Source organism: Exophiala viscosa (assembly GCF_022695815.1).
Source record: "Exophiala viscosa unplaced genomic scaffold EDD37scaffold_2, whole genome shotgun sequence".
Lineage (NCBI taxonomy): Eukaryota > Fungi > Ascomycota > Eurotiomycetes > Chaetothyriales > Herpotrichiellaceae > Exophiala > Exophiala viscosa.
The window spans coordinates 2783035-2807371 of NW_026944354.1; the positions used below are offsets into that span (position 1 = coordinate 2783035).

General features: G+C 51.9%; 10 protein-coding genes across 10 annotated transcripts; 6 read left to right on the forward strand and 4 right to left on the reverse strand.

Moving 5' to 3' along the window:
* Positions 1-232: 232 nt before the first annotated feature.
* Positions 233-1806, reverse strand: EDD37DRAFT_606414 (cytochrome P450; the record flags this gene model as incomplete). The annotated part of the gene is made up of 3 exons (XM_062814882.1): positions 233-334; positions 393-1472; positions 1531-1806. The coding sequence occupies 3 exons, from the start codon at positions 1804-1806 to the stop codon at positions 233-235; spliced, it is 1458 nt and encodes a 485-aa protein (XP_062673502.1).
* Positions 1807-2697: 891 nt separating this feature from the next.
* EDD37DRAFT_268059 (uncharacterized protein) lies at positions 2698-5022 on the forward strand. Its single transcript, XM_062810928.1, has 3 exons — positions 2698-3074; positions 3123-3658; positions 3737-5022. Exons 1-3 carry the CDS (start codon positions 2904-2906, stop codon positions 4896-4898), a joined length of 1869 nt encoding a protein of 622 aa, XP_062673503.1. The 5' UTR covers positions 2698-2903; the 3' UTR covers positions 4899-5022.
* A 258-nt stretch (positions 5023-5280) lies between these two features.
* On the forward strand, positions 5281-6776 carry EDD37DRAFT_647281 (sorting nexin-4; the record flags this gene model as incomplete). The annotated part of the gene is made up of 2 exons (XM_062817843.1): positions 5281-5556; positions 5610-6776. The coding sequence occupies 2 exons, from the start codon at positions 5281-5283 to the stop codon at positions 6774-6776; spliced, it is 1443 nt and encodes a 480-aa protein (XP_062673504.1).
* A 290-nt stretch (positions 6777-7066) lies between these two features.
* Positions 7067-9795, reverse strand: EDD37DRAFT_268201 (uncharacterized protein). Its single transcript, XM_062810930.1, has 3 exons — positions 9278-9795; positions 7482-9208; positions 7067-7417 (listed from the first exon to the last, which is right to left on the reverse strand). Exons 1-3 carry the CDS (start codon positions 9332-9334, stop codon positions 7357-7359), a joined length of 1845 nt encoding a protein of 614 aa, XP_062673505.1. The 5' UTR covers positions 9335-9795; the 3' UTR covers positions 7067-7356.
* Positions 9796-10479: 684 nt separating this feature from the next.
* EDD37DRAFT_647283 (RTA1 like protein-domain-containing protein) lies at positions 10480-11507 on the forward strand (the record flags this gene model as incomplete). The annotated part of the gene is made up of 3 exons (XM_062817844.1): positions 10480-11191; positions 11239-11296; positions 11348-11507. The coding sequence occupies 3 exons, from the start codon at positions 10480-10482 to the stop codon at positions 11505-11507; spliced, it is 930 nt and encodes a 309-aa protein (XP_062673506.1).
* Positions 11508-12650: 1143 nt separating this feature from the next.
* Positions 12651-14280, forward strand: EDD37DRAFT_268645 (uncharacterized protein). Its single transcript, XM_062810933.1, has one exon. It carries the CDS (start codon positions 12768-12770, stop codon positions 14073-14075), a length of 1308 nt encoding a protein of 435 aa, XP_062673507.1. The 5' UTR covers positions 12651-12767; the 3' UTR covers positions 14076-14280.
* A 1-nt stretch (position 14281) lies between these two features.
* On the forward strand, positions 14282-15249 carry EDD37DRAFT_268560 (profilin). The gene is made up of 4 exons (XM_062810931.1): positions 14282-14662; positions 14727-14742; positions 14816-15044; positions 15100-15249. Exons 1-4 carry the CDS (start codon positions 14650-14652, stop codon positions 15232-15234), a joined length of 393 nt encoding a protein of 130 aa, XP_062673508.1. The 5' UTR covers positions 14282-14649; the 3' UTR covers positions 15235-15249.
* Positions 15250-16007: 758 nt separating this feature from the next.
* EDD37DRAFT_560131 (GTP-binding protein ypt2) lies at positions 16008-16668 on the reverse strand (the record flags this gene model as incomplete). The annotated part of the gene is made up of 2 exons (XM_062813834.1): positions 16008-16342; positions 16401-16668. Coding segments are annotated over 2 exons (603 nt in total), but the record flags the coding sequence as incomplete, so codon positions are not given.
* Positions 16669-17893: 1225 nt separating this feature from the next.
* Positions 17894-19913, forward strand: EDD37DRAFT_647287 (ATP synthase regulation protein NCA2-domain-containing protein; the record flags this gene model as incomplete). The annotated part of the gene is made up of 3 exons (XM_062817845.1): positions 17894-17910; positions 17962-19614; positions 19667-19913. 3 exons carry the CDS (start codon positions 17894-17896, stop codon positions 19911-19913), a joined length of 1917 nt encoding a protein of 638 aa, XP_062673510.1.
* Positions 19914-20610: 697 nt separating this feature from the next.
* EDD37DRAFT_268637 (uncharacterized protein) lies at positions 20611-23722 on the reverse strand. Its single transcript, XM_062810932.1, has one exon. It carries the CDS (start codon positions 23510-23512, stop codon positions 20705-20707), a length of 2808 nt encoding a protein of 935 aa, XP_062673511.1. The 5' UTR covers positions 23513-23722; the 3' UTR covers positions 20611-20704.
* Positions 23723-24337: the final 615 nt, after the last annotated feature.

Below are 24337 nucleotides of genomic sequence, written 5' to 3' on the forward strand. Positions count from 1 at the left end.
GTAATCGACGGGCCCATGTATGGCCCCAGAGCAGTGTATCATTTAAATTTTGGATGCACAGGAACGACTGTTCAAGGCGAAGAGGAACAAAAGGATGTGGTTAGCGCTCAGGGCACTTGCAGATGGATGTCTGTAGGATATCAACCGATGTATATAAAAATCTCACTTCTTCAAAACGCCTACATTTGGGATTTGCACCTGAATTAGCACCTGGCGACTCTTGAGTCTCCATCTACTCGTTCTTTCTGGGCGCCAAACGAACAGGAAGGTCATCAACGAAGAATACCATTGGAATCTTGCAGGTTATTGGCCTCTTTGGGTCGACAAGTTCAATCTATGAGGGAATTATCAGTATCAGCCTGCTTGGGCCTTCAGTGATGTGTGCGACTTACATCGAACTTATTCAACAATTCCGGCAGGAACTTCTTCATCTCTATCCATGCAACGTGCTGGCCTAAGCAGCTGCGCTTGCCGGCACTAAATAACAAATCAGCGCGTTGCATCTTCTGGCGCTGGGTATCGTCAGCCTCCATCCAGCGCTCTGGCCGGTAAACGGAGACATCGTCACCCCAAACCGATGGGTCGCGGTTGAGGGCATGATGGTTGACTGCGACGACCGTTCCACCTGGTACCCAGACACCTGCGATCTCAGCGCCAGCGGCCGGGACTTCGCGCTCAGTCGGGTCAAGGATGATAGGGTGCATGCGGGCGGCCTCTTTGAAGCAGGCTTCCAGGTAGGGCAGTTTTGACACTTGTTGCCATGACGGTGGAGAGGAGAGATCCGCGGCATCGAGTTCAGCGCGCAACTTCGCGAGCACGCGTGGGTTTTGGAGGAGACGGTAGAGTGTGACGTTGAGGGTGGCGGAGGTTGTTTCGGCGCCGGCATGGATGGTCGAGATCACGACGCCGATGATCGTGGATGTGGTGAATGTCGTGGGGTCGCGTTGGCCGGCTTGTAGATACCGGTCTAGCAGGTCTGAGTGTGTGCCTAGGCCCCCTTTTTCGAGACGTGCTTGGAGCCTCTCTGTCGCGAGTTTGCCGAGGAGAGACGTCTTGGACGCTCTAGTCGCGAAGCGGTTCTTGAAGAGGAGGCGTTCGAGTTTGTAGACAGGGCCCCACCAATGCCAATAGGCGAAGCGACCGCGGGCGCCTTCGAGAGTGTCGCCGAGGTCGCTTTGTTTCTCCATGAAGCCTTGGTCGTCGCTGAAGGCGATGCGGCAGATGGTGTCGAAGGCGAAGAAAATGGTCCACCTTGCCATGTCCACTACTTCTGAGTCTGAGCTTTGCAATTTGGAAATGAGGAAGTTGATGTTGTGATCGACGTGCGGTTCGTAGTCGAGCATGGCGGCTGTGGTGAACGCCGAATTGAGTTGCTTCTTCATGCTAGAGACTCGGGCTTCATCGCGTGTCGTTGCAAAGGAACTGACGAGTTTGCCGTTGACAATCTGGTCTATGACTCCGTATGACTCGGCCTGCGTGGGAGTCGTGTCAGAGCTGGAAGTGCGACTGTGGGAGGGTGCGACGACTTACCTTTACAAACGAGTTCTTGGTGTTGAATATGACACCAACCGCGGATAGGTCGCTGAATAGAACCCGTCGAGGCCCATATCTCACGACTGGCCCGTATTTCCGTTGAAGGTCAAGAGCAATGTCGCTGAACACCTCGCCTTTCCAGTACTTCCCGAAGAGCCAGAAGTTGGTAAGTCTGGCTCCCAGTGGGCCCGGAATGTGTCTTAGGTCCCATGTCCTCGACAACAGTGCAAAGAAGAAGAAGAAGCCAACAGCAACAACGAACAAACCAAGCATAGTCGTGATTTGAGGTTCAGCAAAAGACATAAAGGGCTATATTGAAGAGGGGTCAGGTTCCCTCACAAACGAAACAGATCGTTGAGCTCACAACAATGGCAGAGGCCGAGCGAGGCAACATATAATGAGGAAGCCTTAACAGTCAGCCGCTTGAGCTAGAGGCTGCATCCCGGTCGGATTAGGTGATACATCAGCGGCGAGTAGCATTGAGCGTAGCATTCTTGAGACGCGTGGATAAAGGCCTTAACCGATCCACCGCAAATGGCAGCCTCCCCATACGAGGCAACGTTCAGAAATATGTTCTGGCGGATTTGGAGCACCAATAACATAGTTGGTATTAGCCCTAGTATTGGTGCTCTGCGCCTATGTGGTATTATCCCGACTCGCTATACCTGTCCAAGTATGAACAAACCTATGATCATTGCCTCGAAGGGCTAACATACGAGCTTCTCTTACCTGGTCCTCATTGTGGCCGGGTCGTCGCTTGACGTCTCCACACGGGAACATGTATTCGAGGAATGTGGTAATGAGTGCTTCACCATGTTGCATATTGGGCATGCAGATCGGTATCGTGGTCGTAAAAGGTCAAGGATGACATGATGGGTGGTAAGCCCTAAAACCTTGAGCTGGAGAGAGTTTCTGCATCAAAGGTGTGGTCAGGGGTCAAGACTTTATGTTGTCAGCAAAAACGACGAGTGATAACATGAGATGAGGTCTCCAGGGGTATCTCGGGTAAGGATGCCGTATTTGTGGTCTCTAACATAAATTGAGGCATAGGAAACAAGGACAGAAGTCGGCCACGGTCCGCTTCGTGGTGGAAGATAAAATCGGGGGGAATCACGTGCACTCCCTTCCGGAACAGTTCCTTCTTCTCTCCGGGCCTGCAACTCGACTCCATGCGGGCGGGCAGGTGGCGGCATAAATGGCCTTGGATTTTGGACTTGCCTCGGTACTGTAAATACCCGATGAATCGTTGCTGACTTACCTTATTCCATCAAGCCTTTATGGTTTTGACGTTGGTCGATCTATGCGTGTAGACGACGTCCATTTCAAGAACATTTGTTTCACTATTCTTACGATCGCCTTTCGCTTTTGCCATGTCTTTCCTGGGGGGCGCTGAGTGTTCGACTGCCGGCAATCCGCTCACGCAGTTCACCAAACATGTTCAAAGTGACAATACTCTGCAGCGGGATCGCCTCGTTGGGCGCGGTCCTGGTGGGATCGAAGAGGGTATGCGCTCTCGCATGGCTCCCAATGGATCCGACCAGGTATGCTCGCCGTTTCTGTCGCGCAGCCGCTGGACTAACCTGGACTAGATGATGAATGATTTCATGCACCAGTCCAACCAATTGCCACAACCCTTTGCCATGGAACAACTCCGACAAGATCTACCTAACCTTCAGAGCATGACCCGACGGTCACCTTCGCCCGGTTGGTCAGCCGAATTCGATCCTGGGGAACAAGCAAGAATGGAAGCCGCTTTTGCCAGCTCCAAAATGGCCGGACAGAGACCAGGCACTTTCTCGCCGCAAGAGTTCGCACGATTCCAACAGTCCACTCCGCAACGAATCGCCAGCCCCGTCACACAAACACCCTCTATGATGAACTCCTACCAGAGACCGATGGGAATGGGTTATATGAGTGGAATGAATATGGGAATGAACCAATCGTATGGTGGGTCTCAATATATGCAACAACAACCAGAACAAACAACAGACAAGGGAAAGGGCAGGATGGTCGAACTCGACGATGCAAACTGGGAAGCACAGTTCAAAGAACTCGAAACACAACAAGATAATATGTCAGAACAGGCGAACCAGGCAATAGAGAAGGAACTTGAGCAGATTGACAGGTCAGTGGAAGCCCCTGTGGACAATTTCGAGGATGTCGGAAATATTTCGCACGGAATTCATGCTGAACACTCATCTAGACAAATGACCGAAGACGCTGCTGATTTCGACAATGCATTTTCAAGCGAAGACTTCGCTGCCTGGGACAATTTTGACTCAACTATGGGCATGAACACTCACAATCCCTTCGAGCGAGAGCCAATGTTGGGCGATTATATGTTCGAACAACAAAACCCATACCTTGAGAACTCTCAAGTTACAAAGACGGCGTTTGAGCAAGGTCAAGAAATCTTAGAAACGCACGGCAATCTATCCCTCGCAGCCTTAGCATTCGAGGCTGCCGTACAACAAGACCCGAACCACGTGGAGGCTTGGGTATTATTAGGCTCCGCTCAAGCCCAGAATGAAAAGGAGGCACCCGCCATACGGGCTCTCGAACGAGCACTTCACTTGGACCCGAATAATTTGGATGCTCTAATGGGCCTAGCCGTGTCCTATACCAACGAAGGCTACGACAGCACCGCATACAGGACATTAGAACGATGGCTCAGCGTCAAATATCCTCAAATACATCCACCCGATAATCTGTCAGATGCTTCTGAGATCGGTTTCACAGATCGTGCGGTCTTACATGAGCGGGTGGCGGATCTCTTCATCAAGGCAGCTCAACTCTCACCCTCCGGTGAGCAAATGGATCCTGATGTCCAGGTTGGCCTGGGTGTACTGTTCTACGGCAACGAGGACTTCGAAAAGGCTGTCGACTGTTTCAAAGCTGCTCTTGCCTCGACAGAAACTGGCCTTGCCAACAGAGAGGGCCAGGTCCATCTATTGTGGAACAGATTGGGCGCAACACTCGCGAACTCCGGCCGATCTGAAGATGCCATCTCTGCATACTGCAAGGCGCTGGAAGTCAACCCCAACTTCGTCCGTGCCAGGTATAATCTGGGAGTTTCCTGTATAAACATTGGTTGTTACCCCGAAGCAGCTGGTCATCTGCTGGGTGCACTGAACCTGCACCGCGTTGTCGAGGAGCAGGGCATGGACAAAGCCCGCGAACTCATGGGCGACGGCAGTCCCGGCATTGGTGACGACGATTTGGAACGGATGATACAACAAAATGAAAGCACGAACCTTTACGACACTTTGAGACGAGCATTCACGGGTATGGGGAGACGAGACTTGACTGAGCGGGTAGGTGCTGGCATGAACCTAGATCAGTTCAGAGGGGAATTCGAGTTCTAAAGTGGTGGAAAGTGCATAGACAAAACGGTATATGCATATGCATGAGTTCTAGCCGGCAAGATCAGTCGCTTGAATTGATTGCCCTTCCTCTTATCTCAGCCTTGTCACTCTAGTTCGTTCAGCCTTGCCAAGCCTGCGTCATTGGTTGGGCGTCCACTGGTGAGCTGCAACAGTGTTTACCCAACCACTCATCTTTCGGCGCTCGACCAGGTGTTCGCCGTGTTCTCTACGTTCAATAATCAAACCGCCAGCAATCCTGCTCCCACCTTACACTATCCGGGTGTATACTCGTGCTCTTGACCCAGATTGCGCCAACTGCTCGACTGCCTGCGACGAGAAACCCTGTCAAAACCGCTGCCTGCGGTCCAACGGCCGGGGCACCATGGACGACCATGGCGACTTTGACAATGTATCGTGGCAACGAGAAGATGCTCCTCCCGAGTCATCTGTTGCGTTTCAAGCGAACCTACCTGACAGACCTGCAACCGGTCGAAGAAGCGAGAGTATGTCCAGTGAGCCACAGGCCGGTGAAGAGGCGGACGCCGTCGATCTAGCAGGAATAGGTCGAGAAGGAATACTTGAAGTGACCGTCGACCAACCTCTCAAAGAGAACGACGGCACGAAAGATGCATACGTATCATATTTGGTTACTACACATGTGAGCATTGTTACCGAGGGGCATTACTAGGTCTATATTGATGTATCTTGCAGACAGACTTCAAGACGTTCCAGAAGTCAGAGTTCTCCGTCCGGCGACGCTTCACAGACTTCGTATTCCTACGGCAAGCCCTACACCGAGATTATCAGGCGTGCGCAATTCCCCCTCTACCCGAAAAGAACAATATGGCCTACGTCCGCGGCGACCGTTTCAGCACGGAGTTTACGCAGCGAAGAGCATGGTCATTACACCGATTTCTCAAACGGTGCACACTGCATCCCGTCCTACGCAGAGCACCCATCTTAATCCTCTTCCTCGAAACCGCCGACTGGAATGCTCAAATGCGAAACAGACCTTCACGGAGTAACACCATTGAAGCGGCGGCCAACGCAGCGGCGCCAACGGGGTTCTTCGATAACGTCGCAGACACCATGCTCAACGCCTTCTCCAAAGTGCACAAGCCCGACAAGAGATTCATCGAAGTCACGGAGCGGGCGAACAAACTTGACGAGGATCTCGCTCATGTAGAAAAGATAATAGCCAGAGTCGCTCGGCGGGAAGGGGACCTGGAGACCGACTACGCGGATCTAGCCTCGAACATGCGGAAACTTACACCTCTCGAGCCGACCATCGAAGCCCAGTTACAGACTTTTGCAGGCTGCATCGAAGAAACGTCCAGGGGATGGAAAGGGGTGAAAGATCATACAGATCAAAACTACCTCGGCAGTCTACGGGACATGGAAGCCTACATCAACTCGGTAAAGGGCCTCTTGAAAACCCGAGAACAGAAGCAACTCGATTTCGAGGGGCTTACGGAATACCTGCAAAAAGCCACGGCCGAGCGCGATTCTCTCGCGTCAAACAACCCCTACTCTCACGGCTCCAATCTAAACCCCGCCACATTTATCCGGAACAAAGTTGAGGACATGAGAGGTGTCGACCACGATACAGCACGGAGAGAACGAGCGCGGAAACTGGAGCTGAGGATTGCTGAGCTGAATCGTGAAGTCGACAGCGCCAAGGGGACAAGCGAAATGTTCGATGAGCAGGTTGTTCGCGAAGTTGCGGACTTTGAACGGATAAAGGGCCTGGAGTTTAGGGACAGTCTGGGAGCATTGGCGGTACAGCACATTGATTTCTACCAGAGTGTCATTTCGACATGGGAGCGATTCTTGATCGATATGGATGCGGACAATAAGGACAAGGGCAGGGCGACCTGACCCTGAGTGTGGTTCTGCAGGATTTATAAATCCGTTTGTCACGAGCAAGAAGCTATTGCAACTAATGAACAGACCATATACCCCTGTTGGACCAGTTCCAGTATCCTGTTCTGAATGATATGCGCACGATCCGACTTCTTGCCTCACTTGCGGTGTAAGACTTTGAAAGTCAGTGGGAAGATCAAGGTCACAGGCCAGCTTCCTCCAAAGCCGAGCTGAAGACACTGAAGACATCCCAGCAGGACATGCAGGGTATTGTACACTTGTCTTCGTGGAAGATGGAGCATGCCTTGGTGCTCTACGACGATCATGCTCAGTGGAAGTGAGCTTCAGCTATGTATGTGTTGGCGTTGCCGCGTCTGCTGCGGGACGTAGGCTCGTAGCCCGACCGCTGCAGGCCTTTAACCCATATATTCATGGAGTCTTGGTGGCCCCCAAGGGCATTTGTGTTGCCTGTTGCTTTGGGGGCTCTAGGTACGAGGCCCACTGGAGTGGGAATGGCTGCTGGCATTTTCATTCTGGAGCAACCTCGATCATATCCAAGGCACAGTATGTGTCAACCTAACTTGCTGGTCTGCTTCTATGTTGGTACTGTAGATGATTCCGTGGTGGAGGATGGTGGTGGTGGTAGTCGTTTGAACCTGTTTTGCGACGTCAGCCTTCTGAAGGTCTACCCTTAGCAAGATTCCGCCGGTACAAACTTACCAGACCGGATCGCAGTACAGAAAAATGGTCTGCAATCGTTTGATCTGGGCCTCAATCCACTCGAATTGACCTTCTCGCAACATGATGGGCACCGCATCGTCTTCTGGGCCGGCCAGTCTATAAACCTCGACCATACAGGGGAAGATTGCCCAACCTCCACCCGCGGCAGCGCGGGGCTTGTGGTCTGATGTCGGCGAAGGGATGATGATAGTCTCGCCTGTTTCTGGGGTTTGTAGGACTTTGGTGGGGAACTGGATCTCGTCGCAGTATACAGGATTTCTGGGCGTGACAGTATCGCCCAGGTGGAACGGGATGTTGGCGCAGATGGCGTCCACAATGGACTGGACCGTGGTGTTGGTGGTGGTGAACAGGATGTCTTGATATTGGGACAAAGACAAAAGTCCAGGCTCGTCCGCAAGCGCCTGCCTGATGATCTGCAGATTGACTAGACGACGTTGGTGGTAAAGGTTCGTCATCTCAGCGTACTGCATGTCTGACCACACGACGCAGTAGGTGCCGTAGAAGCCAGCGGCTCTGATCGAGGGAGCGACATCGTCCCGGTGGACATGGTGAGGTGTCCAACCCGTATCTGGTAGTGCCTGTTTCCACTTGGCCAGCGCGTCGTCCGTCTTGACAGCCTCCGCGATGATACCTGCGTAGAAAGCTTGACGTTCTTGAGAGCTCTTTGGCCGACACTTCTCTCGCCGCAAATGCCAGAGACGGCTTTGCAGATCTGCAACCCCTAAAGTGATTAGGTCGAGCTGTGTCACCGGGCTCTCCGGCGTGAAAGGGTCGTCAAAGATCTCCACTGCGCCTGGAGGAAGACCCGTTCGTGTGGCCAGGGCGCGGGACAAGAGAGCATGGCGCGTGGCGTGCGTGAGACTGCGACTGAGTATTGTGTCATAGTTCGCAGATCCTCTCAATCTGGCCAGGGCCAAAGCGCCGGCTTTGTGCGTCCCAGGCCTTACAGGCTTGGGGACGTAGTGTTGTGTAAGGGAGTCGTAAAGGTCGAAGATGAGAACAGTCATCAGGAGCTCGTCCATTTCATCCGAGGAAGGGTTTTCGATAGCTTTGCGCGTCGCCGAGATTGCGTTTGTCAGTAGGTCCCGTGCTGGACGAGTGTCGCAGCCTTGGAAACACCACATCATGGTGATGTTGAAGGTGAATGCAGTGGTGGCAGCTCTCAGGGGCGAATTGAGCGACGAGTGTTGGTAGAGTGGCTGCCAATGCGTGGCGAAGCCATTGCGAACTTCTGAGTTGTGCCGCACGATCCCTGCATAATGGCGGAAGAAGAAGCATATTGATGCTTCTTCCGGGTCCTGCTTCAGTGCATGCGGGATACTGAGTCCAAGCTGGCCAGGAGTCGGTCGTATGCGTGCTGTTCTCGACACGTCTCGCTCCTGTCGATTTGGTCCGTTTCGTTTTGAGGCAGGAGCGCCCGCATTAGCGGAATATATGATCCAATGAAGGGGAGTTCGTTTTAAGCTCTTGGTGTGAGTAGTGCTCGGATTCGGGCTTGTCGGGTTGGAAATAGGGGACTCTTGAGTATTATCACTGCCAGGACTGACGCTGCTCGAAGTGGTTTTCAGGACAGCATTGTGCTTTTCGGCTCTTCGAGCCACAACGTTGTTCTGATTCCGGTGAGCGCCATCGAAGATGTCACCATAGCCTGGACAAGTCTGACGGCGCCGGATGCAGTTGCTGCAAGCCGGTTTCGTCTGATCGCACTGAGGAGGTTGTCAGTGTGACCTGGGGTTCCAAAAGCGAAACCGAAGAGAAAGCAACAATCGACATACCTTGACTCGACGAGTCCTGCATGCCTTGCAACCACTGCTAGGCCCGTGATAGACCATGGTTTGGCGATATCTTTGGCATCAACGCTACCTAGTGGAGCACGGCTGATGCAGGCACATCCTATCGCAAGGCTGTGCCCGATATATGCATTTGAGTAAACAGGCACCACTGTTTCTCAGAGGCACGCCAAGTTCAATTAGACGCTGATCAGCCACCACGCCGTCGTGGGCAAGTCTGTGCGACACGGGACAGGAGTGCTGCGGGTGTACCAATTAGAACAGTCGGTATGTTGATTGTCAAGGCTTCATCAGATTTCAGGAGCTTCCATCTGCACGTATCCGTATTGCAAGTAAAAGTCTGCATCAGGTCCAGAATCCGAACCGAGTAACCCGAGTAAAGACTAAAGAGCACATGGGCCAAAAGTAGATGAGTCGCCAGCCCCGTTTCGAAGGCTGAGTATCCGGGGTTCCGTTGTTCAACGAATCGCAAGTAGCGGCCGTTCTCGGTTAGTGGCAGACCTGGTCCAATAGAACCAATGGCAACTGCGGATCAAGAAGCTTAAAGCCTATAAAGCGATTGCGGTTTAAAAGAAGACCAGCTAAACCCAATCAGGCTATGAAACTTCGACCTAATCTCTTCGTAGATTAGTAATGAATCTCATGATCAATACTGAGGTTGTTGCTTTTCGCTTGTCGCATCTTGCTGCCAAGCAATCCACAGCCAGAGTATACGTACTCTGGCATGTAAGGCCTGCCAGACGGAGTACATAGTACAGTAGTACGGTCGAGGCTGGAGGGCCCCTGACCCACTCAACAGGTACCTACGTCGCAATCTCAAGAGCCTATGAGAATTCTGGAGCCTGAATCTAGGCCTGATTGAGGTATGCTGTACACAATTACCCTGGCATTTTGAGTACCTCGAAGTCCTTGACCGCTGCCAGACCCGTGGTCTATGGTGTCCATGCTGTAACGGCTTATGACACGAGTAGGCGCAGCATGGAGTCGCATCCACAACACAATGGAAGCGCTCGGTATCGGCTTCGACATCCGTGGAAGCATGGAAGATATAATGAGGCCAAAATCTCTTCTTTCTGCCTTATTCCTTCTCACTCAACGCATCTTCTTAAGGACTTCCACACCAGATCACCATATCTCAGAACCAGTCAATCTATTCTTCCATCCAATTGATCCAGCTTCCAGTCACCATGTCTGACGACTGCTCTGCAATCGGTCCTGGGTGTACGGTCCAAGACTCTGTCTATGGCTATTTCCCTAGCCTCGGCGCGAATGTCTTCTTCCTCACCTTCTTTGCCATCTGCTTCTTCGTCAACGTCTTCCTAGGCATTCGTCACCGGACATGGACCTACATGATAGCAGTCGGTCTGGGCTGCTTGACCGAAGCGATTGGATATATCGGACGACTCCTTATGCGACAGAACCCCTTTGCCGATTATGGGTTCATCACACAAATCTGCTGTCTTATCATCGCTCCTGCGTTCAACTCGGCTGCCATATATCTCACTCTCAAGCATATCACCCTCTGCTTTGGGCCAGAATTCTCCTTCATCAAGCCACGGTTTTACACCTACATCTTCATCTGTGCTGATTTCTTGTCGCTGCTGTTGCAAGCAATTGGTGGAGCAATAGCATCGGGCGCCGACACAAACAGCGAAGAAAACACGGGGGATGATTTGATGCTGGCCGGTATTGGTTGGCAGGTGGCCTCCTTGTTTTTCTTTGCTGTCACTGCGGGCTTGTATATTCTTCGACGATACAAAGGTGCCGCGCACGTCCCGCTCTCCCACGAAGCCGCAAAGACTCTGGAAAGCCGCAACTTCCGTCTCTTCATTTTTGGTGTTGCCACTGCTTGGTTGACCATCTTCATTCGCTGCGTGTTTCGGATCATCGAGATGGCAGGTGAGTAAAACAGTCTGAAGGAAAGACAGATAATTGACCCCAACTAGGTGGCTGGAGAAACCCCATCATGCGCAACGAGACCGACTTCATCGTCCTCGAGGGAGTGTAAGTACATTTCCTTTGGCAACAGCTGATGTGAGACTGATGACCTTTCAGGATGATTGTGATCGCCGTCGCATGCCAAACAGCCTTTCACCCTGGCATTTTCTTCCCACGTCTCTCATCGCGTTGGACATCAGAGTATGAAACAGTTCGCGGCAAGAACTCGAGGGACGTCTCAATGGAAAACATGCAAACCTATAACGCGGCCGTCTAGATCATGATCCCGCATGGATGGACATACTGTGACAAGGCATAATATCAAATGCCAACGAGAAAGGGAAGCGTGGACATGAAAGTGGAAGACGATGCTACATACCTTTTTGTTTTTTGGGCTTCCAGCTGCAACCTGTTGTTGATCTGCTGTTTTAGTTGTAGCGTTGGATCAGTGCATTTTACAGCGACCATAATATCATGATCATGGACATGCCTGGTAGGTAGCATAACGAGTGTTTGCCTTATTACGTGGCCTGCCAGGCAGTCGAGGTTGATGCCAAGAACAGTAATTTCTGCCCCCAATTCGCCCTTGTTTTCAGCTTATCGTCAGGGTGGATGCCGCTGCATACTCACCCCTACCTCACCTGCCTCGCGCTGGTGCCTGGGCGCCGATGCTAACTCACCGGTCTGTCCAAGCGGCAGCGTAAATTGAGGCCAGCGAGTTGAATAGCATGAAAGTGAACCTGGGCGCAAAGACACTAGTCTGTCCTGAGTTGAGATGGTACAGAAGTCTAACCCGGCCCTTGGCCGTGGCCAGCGGGCGTTTGGCCATAGTCCACCTCTTCTCTTACACAGTACAGGCGTCAAGTTTTGCCGTCCACAACGCCCAAGCAACCTCGCAGTTCTGGATTTGGACAGCCCTCATACCGACTTCTGCTGACGTATAGCTATGAGCCATGACGTCCACTGCGTTGCCCGGAGCCGACTGTCTCAATACCAGCATCACTCATCAGCACGTTCATGTCCCTTTGCCAAAAGGCCAATGGTTTCGCTTGCTCCGCCTCCTGCCTGGGAGGTATGATGACAGGATCCGTTGCGAACTCGTATCATGCGAGATTCGACGCGCACTACCCTATGAGGCTGTATCCTATTGCTGGGGGGACACTAAAGACCTCGTCGCAATCCAGTGCAATGGGAGCAGCCTTGATATCACCAGCAGCCTTGCTAAAGCCCTGAAGCGCTTTAGACTCGAACGCGAACCACGACTTCTGTGGGCAGACGGCATATGCATAGACCAGCTATCCATTGACGAACGAGGACATCAGGTCGGGCTGATGGACCTGGTGTACGGGGAAAGCCAAGGCACGCTGATATGGCTGGGAGAACCTGATGGATTTGACATCAGTGCCGCATTCACACTGTTGCGGGAATTCAACTCGTATATGGTTGCAGAAGTTGTACGCCTACTGACATCCTGTGACCATATACTCAAGCCATTCACAGTATCCAGTCTCTTCCAAACGACCGCCCTTTACTGGCGATGCCTGATGAGTGGACTGCTGTCGGCAAACTATTTGAACGTCCTTGGTTCCGGCGAGTGTGGGTTCTGCAAGAGATAGGTGTGGCCAAAAAGGCGACCGCTTTTTGTGGTGGACTGACAATTGACTTCAGTGAAATAGCACTGTTTGCCCAATTCCATCACAGCGTGAAGAAATTCCTGCCGAAGCGCACCAATGTTGCCACATACCATTCTTATCTTGCTCTGGCGGATATTTGGGCAAGGTTTGGTACAGTGGGATCATGGATGAATGGTGACCCAATATTGAAGGCGATCAGAGAATTCTGGGTGGCACCGGAACGCTCTGCGAATGGTATCGTCGAGGTGTTGCATACGAGCAGATTCTTCCAGGCCACTCGTGATGTAGATCACGTTTATGGCTTCCTCGGGCACGTTGAGGCAAAGAGCCAGGATGGCAAGTCTAACTTGATCGAAGTTGACTACAAGCGTCCCACTGAGGAGACGTATCTGTTACTCGCGACGCAACTACTACTGTCAACAAGGTCGTTGCGACTTCTCTGCGTCGTCCAGCATTGGCACGAAGACTTGGTCGATGCAGAGCGAAAAGGTCTTCCCTCCTGGGTACCCATGTTCCACTCCGCGCCCCTTTACGAATTCCTCATTCCGCATTCATCCTACGATGCAAGCCCAGCGCAAGGCTTGTCCAATAACGTCGTTATCTCTGTCGATGGTAGAGCATTGACAGTTGCCGCCCTCATAACAGACTCGGTCACACAGATCTCAGCTCCTTTCTCCGACGACGAGCAGAGCCTCCCACAGATCCTCTACCATGGCTGGGAGTACTACAAACGAATCCCGGTCAGAGACCCAGATATGTACTATACAAGACTATGTTGGCTCTTTGTCCAAGTATACGACCTTCCCAGCAGTCTCCAAGCCGATTTCATGGCCTATTGTCAGCAATACTGCAGTACACCCTTTTATCAGCACTTCTTGTCCGTCCCTCAACTCGCAAAAGCCCAGTCGTCTACAGCGAACATCAGTGCACACCGCTTTGCGAGCCGAGCATCCGAGTATTGCGCTCGCAGAAGGGTATTCTTCACAGAGGAAGGGTTGTGCGGAATGGCATTGCGACCTGCACGAAAAGGCGATAAAGTTGCCTTCATCTTTGGCTGTCCAATGCCGGTACTGCTCAGGCCAAGCAGTGAACCCCTGGTGTTTAGATTCGTTGGCCAGGCGCAAATTCCCGGCCTCATGCGTGGCCAGATCCTTAAGATGTTGAGGAAAGGTTCTTTGCGGACACATCCCCAGAACATCGTGCTTACTTGATGGAAAGCAATCGGTCCACCTCTACGCATTCATGAGCATGAATAGAATAGCCTTTACCATAAACGCAAATGAGTCGCGTGTGTACTACTATATGCCCTGCCAGGCAGTCGAATTTGATGCCAAGCAAAATACTCGTTATGGGCGGGCCGGTGGTGATCAGGCTGCCTTTCCAATGCCTGTGCCTGGCTTTTTGCGCCGGGTGCCGCAATGCTTCTATTTACCCCCACCAAAGCCTGTGCCCGCCCGCGCCCGCCGCCGCCGTTAATTACGATAACTTAACGTGATTGACAATGTCACAAGCCATCTTGATCTGACTGACTGTGACCCATCCTACTCTCAACAACGCATCCTGTTCGGCTTCCATCACCCCATAACAATTCTTTCTGATTCTTCAATCCCTCCTATTCCTCATCCCCATCCTTCCATACTCAATACATCCACCATCTGCGCACCACATCAGGACCTCCACCTTCTTAGTCCCTCGAGCTACCAATCCCTCTCTCGAATCCGGGTTCCTTCTTTCCGTCGTCCGAACTCTCATCTGTATAGATCCTTCAATAAATAAACACCAGAGATGTCTTGGCAAGGTACGCCTATTCGGAGCATCCGTTGCTCAAGTCGCGAAACGAGCGCTGGCTAACACTGTCTCAGCATACGTCGATCAGAGGTACTATGCACCCGAGAGAAACCGCACCCCTCGAGCCCGAACAGAACTGGAACTAACATTACGTCTTCTCTAGCCTCGTCGGCACCGGCCACGTCGATAAAGCCGCCATCTTCAACTCAGAGGGCAACTCGGTATGGGCCAGCTCCTCCGGCTTCAACGTCACACCCCAGGAGATGCAAGAAGTGGTGGGCGCGTACAAGGATAACTCGATGCCAAAGAAAGTCCAGTCAACGGGATTACACATTGCAGGCCACAAATACATTGTGATCAAGGCTGATGATACGAGTCTGTACGGCAAGAAGGTACGCCCACCAAACCTTAGCGGCGAAAGACGTAAAATATGCTAACACCAACCAGGGTCGAGAAGGCGTTGTCATTGTCAAGACGAAACAGGCGCTCCTAATCACACACTACCCGGAGACAATACAACCCGGCACAGCCGCGAACACGGTCGAAAAGCTGGGTGCCTACCTCGTGGGCGTAGGATATTGAGAGGGAGTAGATAAAAGCGAGGCGGTGAGTCTATCGGCGTGCAGACCTGGCTCGAAAGACCATGCGGAGACCCGAAAATATTCTAAGAGGATGCGTTTGAATGGTGAGCCGGGTGAGGCACGATCGGTCGCACTCAGCCGGAGCCTCTGCAGATTCAATTCTGAACGATGAGTACGAAACAAAGACCCCGGGCATTTCATGGAGCAGAGCAACCTCTTTTTGGTGAAACCTCAATTTGGGCTGGAAGATGCCTTTGACCTATTCAGTGCAGTCAAAATAAACTGGAAACGCTGAAATATAGAAACACCTCCTATCTGCCCCATTCTACGACTTTGACATTACTATGCACGTGCGAGAACGACTGACCCATCTAGAATTGCGTTTTTGCCTGATTCAGGAACGCCAACAAATTCTCGACAACGGTCCAGTTCTGATTCATTTCATGTTCTTGCTAATCTGATAAACGCCAGCGTGAAACCCGCTTTCTTTCACGCCTCCAGTACCAACTCGAATGTCAAAAGAGATCATAACCCTGCGAGTTTGTTCTCCACATCAGCATTAAAACTCGTCCTCGGTTTGTGCATGACTCGAGAAACAGTTCGCTCGTATTCGGCGCAGACATACCCGTGGAGGGATGGGTATTGCGCCAATCGATCCGCTCGACTTGTTCCGGTGCATGCTCTTGTGTCGTTTCTCAACTCGATCCTAGCCTGTGTCATTGTCATTGAGCAAGGCCAATCCCAACATGACATTCCTCTTTTTCAGTCCATCGCTCAACAGCACTTTCCACCCATGCCGCCAGCTTGGTTCTGAGCGACGTTGACACCGCCAATACCTGTTTGGGCGCCGCCACTGGCTCCGGTCTCTTTCGAGCTGTCTATCAATCGCTTCTTGATGTCCGAGGCTAACGAGTAGAATGCCTTTTCAATGTTGAGATTCGACTTGGCCGAAACCTCGAGGAAAGGAATGCCCAACTCATCGGCTAGTGCTTGCCCTTGTTCAGTCGAGACAGCGCGCTTCTCCTCCCAATCGCATTTGTTACCGATGAGTATCTTGTTGACGCCCTCACTGGCATGTTGTTCGACGTTGGAGAACCATGTCCGTATGTCTGCGTTGCATCAGGGTCAGTTTCTTTTCTTGTCCTAGCGAGGTCGGGTTCCACATACTGTTGAAGCTCTTCTCATCCGTCACATCATATACCAGCAGGATGCCCATTGCGCCTCTGTAGTACGCAGTGGTGATTGTTCGGAACCGTTCCTGACCTGCGGTGTCCCAAATCTGTAGTTTCACCCGTTTGCCGTCCAAGTCGATCGTTCGGATCTTGAAATCTATCCCGATGGTGGTGATGAAACTGGGCGTGAAACTGTCCTCGCTGAAACGCAGAAGACAGCATGATTTTCCGACACCCGAGTCGCCGATGAGGAGTAGTTTTATCTAGAGGGACGATTGGTGAGTTGGGCTGGCAATGCATGGGCACAAAATGAGGAGGGGCATACTAAGAAATCATAATTGCGTGTGCCTGCCATTGTCTGGCTTCGTCAAGTGAGAGAAGGGGTCGCCGGAGTTCTGCAACGTAAAGATCGAGTTGTTCTGCGAATGTGGCGTATGATAGAAGAGGTGGTGGTCCTATGGAGGGGAGTCAATTGCGTTGGGCACCAGCGTGTCGAGGGGTGGTAGATGGTGTTAGCGGTGTGAGGAAAGAAAGTTGAGGCAAATTGAGTGCAACGGTCGTCACAGGTTTCGTAGAGAATGGACGGAGTGTAGGCTGAAGATGAGAGGTTTCTACAAGTTAGGTGGAAGTGATGGATGCGACAAATGATGTCGCTGAGTGTCGGAAGTTGCAGTTCCTTGTGATGCGAGCATAAGTGCCTGATTTTGGGCAGCGAGTGGCTGGCGGACTCGGCTTGATTAATTCGTTAGTGAACCGGCGTATGACAGATTTATCGTTAGGCTCTCCGGGGGCTAATCAGGTGGCTGAGATGCAGCCTCCGGGGACCTAGTGCCGCCTATCTGACAGAAGCCTGCCAAAGTCACTTTCCACAAGCATGGATTAAAGTGCAGCCTGATCCAGCCTTGCAACCATTCCATATCAAGGTGATTTATACTCCAGCGAGCGATGGTAAGCCATGCAAGGAATCGGGAACGCAGCAGTAATGACCAGCGGCTTGCTATATCAAATGGGATTCTGGCCTCCATGTACACCATAGGCATGTTAGAGCAGACTATGTGTACATTGCCATGTTCAGGCGACAAGATTGATGCTAGAATGCAGGAATTGTACTTCTCAGCAATCTCTATCTGCGCATAGTCTCGACGAATCCTGGTGGACAATCGATCTTCGTTTGTGGCATGCCAGATCTAAAGATCTCCTCGTTCCAGGTGCCAGTGGGTGAGATACCGATAATCTAGGCACCATGTTGATAAAGTGACGTCAATTAAGCCTGGGCGGCACGGCAGCGCTGCTACTTCGATTATATTCTCCTGCGCCTATTTTGACTGACAGGCGTGTGCACGCGAGGGACGAATACTAGTTTTCCTGCCAAAGCCACTGTCGCGGATTTCTGGGAGAGTGTATTTGTTCACCATGCTGCCGTGAGAACCTGTTGCTCTTTACGGTCGAGACCAGGGTCAGACTCTCGTTCTGCTTCACCTCGGCACAATGTCCTTCATCGACGAGTATGCGCACCTGAGCACGCACTGGCACGCAGACAGCTAACCTTCTCATAGTGATCTGCGACGAGCCGATGCGGCTTTGGATAAATTCCAATTGAGAGAAGCCGAGGAGAGAATCGCCGTCGCCGGAGCCGATTCCGACAAAATCTCCGCAAGACCTGGCGAGGATCCTAGAACGACGCAGCTGAAAGCCGTTATCAGATCGTTGTCCACCACAGCAAGCTCGAGACCTTTATTGCGTCGCTCGAAAGTACGCGCCTTGCTTACCGAGGTACTCAAGAAGAGCCAAAAGCAGGTGACGACCGAAACAACAGACTCGTCCGATATTACGAACCTAGAATGGGTGGCTACAGGCAAAGCGACGGCGCAGACCTACGGCCTCATCCTCGATTCGTTGCTGGACCGCACGATACCCCTGAGCGAATCAATATGGTATTGGGATGACGTGCTAGGCTCATACGCAAATATTGTGCTATACACAGTTCAGACATCGCCGTTCAGATTTTACAAACAAGCAAAAGAAGTCTATGCTGATGCGGTACGAAAGTTGCCCGATGTGCGCGCTGCTGGTCGGGAAGCTACAAATACTCTGTCGGAGAGATGGCGCCAGTTCTACGGTCTCGTGCGCGACAGTGTCAAAGAACGTTCCTTGGCTCAGGCCCAAACCAAGATCCTCTCACCCTTTTCGATCGCACGGATGGAAGTGCGCGGAAATTTGCAGCGCGTGAAAGAAATCAGGAAAACCAGCTCAGCATCCATTGGCAGGCTTGTGCGGGAGTGTATGGTTTTCGAAGGACCGCCGGATGAACGTAAGATCGGTGCGTTACCCCAGATGTTGGGTTCACCAGAGGAGGACTGGCAGACTACAATCGCCAGAACAGTATGTCTTCTAGACTCGGCCACCAAACCTCATGGTGAAGATGAAAACTATGCGATCGATCCTTCGACAGCTTCATCTACCGAGGTTGCGAATCTACTGATCAAAATCCTTGACGAACAATTACCAAAGCGTGAAAAGGAAGTTAACGACATACGAAGAAGATTCGGCAAACCATCCAAACTTGTGCGATATTGGATTCCTGCTCTAGGGTTGTTCCTATCTGGTAGTACACTGCTCAGAATACTGCTCAGCCGCAAAGCCGATATCGCGCAATGGTTCAGAGAGTTTGGTCAGACATGCATCGACTTCTGGACGAACTGGGTAGTCGAGCCCACTAAGAAACTTATCGGGACCATCCGCCATGACGAGCAGAGTGAAATCGCCATTCAGAGCAAGGACAGCTTGAAAGCCGATAAAGAAAGTCTCGAGCGTATGGTTGTCGACTTCGCAGTACAACATCCCGTGGACGGTAGCCGGTACAACGAGAGTCAGATTGCAGAGATTCGAGCCAAAGTCAAGGCAGGCGATGTGACGCCCGTTCTTAAAGCCTACGAGCGAGAGCTACAAAGTCCAATCAAGAATGCAATCATGGGCGAACTGGTCCGAACGCTGCTAATCCAGGTTCAAAAGACAAAAGTCGACGTCGAGACGGCTATAGGCGGGATCGATTCACTACTGAAAAGTCAAGAGCTGCTCTTTGGATTCGTGGGAATCGCGCCTGGAGTGCTAATTTCCTATGCCTTGGTCCAATGGCTCAGATCCGCCTTTGGTGGGCGTGAAGGGCCCCGTCAAGGAAAAAGAAAAGGCGAGGCAATCCGTCTTATCAGGTACGTCAAGTCTTTCCTCTCAAGATGAGCCTCAAATTGATAATTTTGATAGGAACATCGACCGAACCTTGACCAATTCAGACCTAGACGACGATGGCATCATCTCGGAAGAAAACCACGGGCTTTTGTTGTGTGAGACGCATCTTCTCCGTCAGCGGGCAGTGCTCGTGCTACCGAAAAGCATCCAGCGGGAATTTCTGGAGGATCTGGACGATTTGCTCGACGTCAAGGCCGGAGTGGGTCGGCAGATCAACGTTCTGCGACGTATAGAGTGGGCGTATGCCAAGTGGTTACAGTGAATACTGCTGTGGTCGTACGTCGAATTTTTGCACAACATGGCCTCCCTGCCTGACTGTTCTGCATGCTTCACGCAGAAGTGGTCATTTCGCGGTCCGCGAGACCAGCGGGGATCCTAATCCATCCACTACACAGGTGTACTTGTATATCCATGATCATTCTCACGTCATTCGGGTCTTTTTCTTTCAGGTGCTGTCGCGTTTACTCTCTACCTAGTGTCCCCACGAGTACTGTCAGTGTTTGATGACTGCCAGGTAAGGTCCACTATGTCGCGATCCGTCCCTTTGGTCAAAAACTGCTTAGTTCTATTACAATACCTGGTCATTGTCAAAAGGCATCGTATTGCTCCTCCGGACATCAGCTTCCGGGAGTATTACGACACGATAGCTACACGTTAGCAGACATGGTCTATGCATCACCATCCGGCACTGGTACGCATTCTCATGCCGGATGATGACGAAAGTGAATCGCCTCGTGTAACACAACTCGCGGTGGTGCAGCCTGACCGGAGATATATTTTGACCTAGCAGGAGCTGTACACCTTGGGTATAGTACATACTATTACACACAGGCACGTTGACGATATTGACCCTTGGTCCGACCATAACACAGGGTATCTGATCAGAGGATCCTCGAGAGTACGCGCGATATCTCAGTTCAAGATGTCAGGCCTCGTGAACAAAGCGAAAGACACCGTCAACAACCTGACGGCTAAGCACTCAGCTCGAGTCGCCGCAAGCATACGTCTCGGACAAGGTTTTCTCGCCCAGTGTCGGAGATATCACTGCGAAGCTCAACGCTGTGGGCACACGTGTCTTAATCGGTCCCAGAGCACGTCAGCCATATAGTTTGCAGCATTGGATTTGCGACCAAGTAGACTCATGCCCTGGATACACGTCGCGGCCTGTGTGTAAAGGTCGTCGTAGACGGTGCTTGAGGTGACCCAGTCGTGCATCGGATCTGTAGAGTCATCCCAGCTTGACAACCAGTTGATGAACACTCGACATGCAGTGCCCATGGCACGAACCAATATATCCGTCCACGGCTCGGTGAGTATGGCGCTGCCGTTGCACGCGAAATGGAACTCCGAGTTGTCAGGGTATGATGGACCATACTCGGACAGCGAGGCCTGGGCAATTCTCGCGATTGCCTGGGCATTATCCCTTCTCAGCTCCGCGATCAGACGACAGGTGGCGCGCAGTTGGCGCGGAGCGTCCATGGTCCTTTCTTCTCTGTCGAGCTGGGCGATCGTATCTGCTAAGAGCAGGCAACCGTAGTGCCAGTGCCCGTCGAGGATCACGTACCATGATTGAACATGCGGTGGGAGGTTGTTGTGCGCATTGACACAGTCGAGCAAGAATTGGCCGTAGGTGTCGTTCCAGTGTTGGTAGACCGCAAGGGCTTCACCTACACATCTTTCAATTTTGCTAGGTGACGTACGCCTATAAGCGAGGGTCTGAAGTTGTCCGATTTTGCGATACATTAGAACCTTGATGGGAATAGCCTCTTGTAGGACTACAGCCGCTTCTTCGAAGCTGCACGGCCACCGAGGCATAGGCTTCTGTGGCCCAGCCCATCTGGAGCTCATCAGGTAATCGCCCCACAAAGCACCGGCATCGTCAGCCTGCAGATCGAACGAGGCTTGTTCGTCGTGAATGACAGCACAATCCTCATCCGCAATGATCAACGGGCGCTTGGTGATCGCCGAGGAAGTGGTATCACACATTACGCCAAGCCAGAATAGTATGTTGAAGGTCTGTTCGTCCTTTAGTGCCAGCGCAGGCGTCGCACAATTTTCTGTGGTCTTGGATCGTTTTCGTCGGTGTCTTTCAACTTTGCGTCTCCATGCAAACAGATGCCGCACAGCTACCTCGAGGTAAGCTGGTGGCGAGGCAAGCACCTCTAGCTCGGTGGTGTCGAAAGGGTCCCACTCTTCTCCAGCTATTTCTTGCGTAATTGAGTCGGTGTCATCAGAGGCAACCTGATATCCAGAGGCACTATCGCGGTCGCCTTGATGCCCGATACTATGTTCGTTATCGGCTGCGGTGGGACTGACTGATTTCGAAACTGATCGCATGCCACTTTCGTCCATTGGCCTCTGGGTCAAGCTCAACAGCACATATGCCAGAATGACCTTGAATGAATCCATAGCCGCGCAAACGTGAACAGCTCTTCGAGCTTCGTGCCAAAGTGTCTTTTGGATCACACGTTCGTACTCGCCACATTGTGTAGCAGTCTTTGTGTTGTTTTGCCCCGTCCTCAATTGTGGTAGACCACCCTTACTACGCCAAAACGCGTTATGTGAGCTGTGCGACCACTGACTTGCGAAAGCCATGATGGCGGCGTTCAGAGCCTTGGTCGCGGCGCGATTTTCTGATTGGCTTAAGTCCCTACCTCTGAGCCCTGCAAATGCATTGTCCAGGCGAGAGACGCGAGAGAAGATCCGGTTGTCACGTAGCCGGAACGCCGTCTCATCGCATGTACTTCCTAAAGCCTTTCGATCCGCGATCTCACATTCATAAGGGCAATTCTTCTCCGTCACCCAACAAGAAAGTGAGTTCTCGAAACTATCATGATAGATCCGAAGCAGTCCAGTGGCAACCATTGTTTTCAACGAGCTGTCAGCGAAGCCGACCTGAGAAGTGTTGAGGGAGATCGAATTGTATCGAGTGTCGTCAGACTTGCCCGAGCTGAAAGAGAGACGGGGTGAGGGATCTTGTGCTGAAGACACTCGGTGAAGAGACGCTTGGGCAGGCTGAGATGTTGAAGTACATGCAGCCAAGTGGGAATGTCGGATTGAAGCGCCGTCATCTGCGTTATCACCATGCATGTCTGAGCTCGTGGGGGGATTGCCGGTCAAGTTGTGCGATCTGCCACTGACTGTTTGAGAAGCTGCGGAGCTGACACTGACGGAAGAGGCGTAACTGTTGACGCGTGTGAGGCCATGCAGCATGGGGTCATCACCAAGGTCCACTGCTTCATCGTGTCCTTGCTGCTTTGAGACCGAGTCGCACTGCGCATGTCGAGGAAGAGGTGCGGTGCCAGTCGGGTCCGTCGTGATATGGAAGTGGGAGAGTTCCAAGGCGCCATCGTTCCTGCCTTGATTGAGGGGAGGTTGAAAGCAGAGCGGATGTCGCTGGATGGCAGGCGCGTTGGTTGCGTCGCCGATGATACGTTCAGGCGAATAGCCCTTCGACGCGGGAGAGTATGTATAGTCAGGATTGTCGCTGCGTGAGGATTGTGAGATAGTGTCTGACGATGACACTGGGTGATGATCTGCGGATTCCGGAAGCCCAGTCAACTCAAGCTTTCTCTTGACACCCTTTGGGAGACCTTGCAGAGGTAACGAGCGGAGCCAGTCAAAGGTACATTTCTTGTTGGTCTTGGCACAGTTCGAGCACGCTTCGCATGTGGGTGTTGAAAGATTGACGGTCTCATCGTCGGGAAGGGGAAAGTTGACGACTCGCAAAGTGCTGGCATCGCAAGCTCTGCGACTTTTCCGACATTGGTCGCAACTTTGATACTGTCGACGGGTGGTTTTGGAGTAGCCGACAGTAGACCCGCCGGCATGGATAGTTTGGCTAACAGTGATTGATGCCATTAATATGGAAAGGCATGCTCCGGAGGTGACTGCGAGTTTATGTGCTGGGTTTCGTGACTGAGTGTCGAGTGAAGCTAGGAAAGGGCGAGGCTGCTCAAGATGAGTGTAGCCTGCATGCGAAAGCCTGCTTGGATCACGCCCATACAGCCAAGGTCACCACACCTCCAGCCTCAGCCAGTCTTCCAGTCAAATTGGGGGATGCTTCCAAGAGTTCTTTGTGCAACCCTCAGAACAGGCAGACGATGACTCGTCTGGGACGTTGGTGTCGCCTTATTAGAACCACTGTCTTAGACGTCTTACTTAAGTCCTGTCATGGGCCCTGCCAAGGTTCGTGGCGAGCCCCCCTGCTATCGGTATGTAAAGACCGAAGGACGATGGCAGGATGTCCAGGGTTCTCTCAAGTGGCGTGTGAGAGTTCTGTCAGTTCATTTCTCGCAAACTCTCAAATGTACTCATTAGAGGTTGCCATAAGGCCAGAAGCATGATAGGGATGATCTTGGCATGGCGGGGAAGAACGAGAAGTACTAACGTCGATCCTTCGGAAGTGTGTACCCTAGAAAGTAGTAGGTAGCCACTGGTAGTTGGATGGGAAAGGATGATTTGCTCGATGGGTGAGATACTGCTCATCATCAAGTCTGGACTGGGCCTTTCGGGGCACTAAACTACGATCCGCCCACGCCGGGCATCTAAAAATCCGATGCCAAAAGGCCAATGTCCACATCAGACAAGCCATAATGACATATTCACGCATATTGCTACTTTTTTCCGTACATATGTCCGTTGACAGCTAAACTTAATTACTATCACAACTTGGCAGACGGCAGA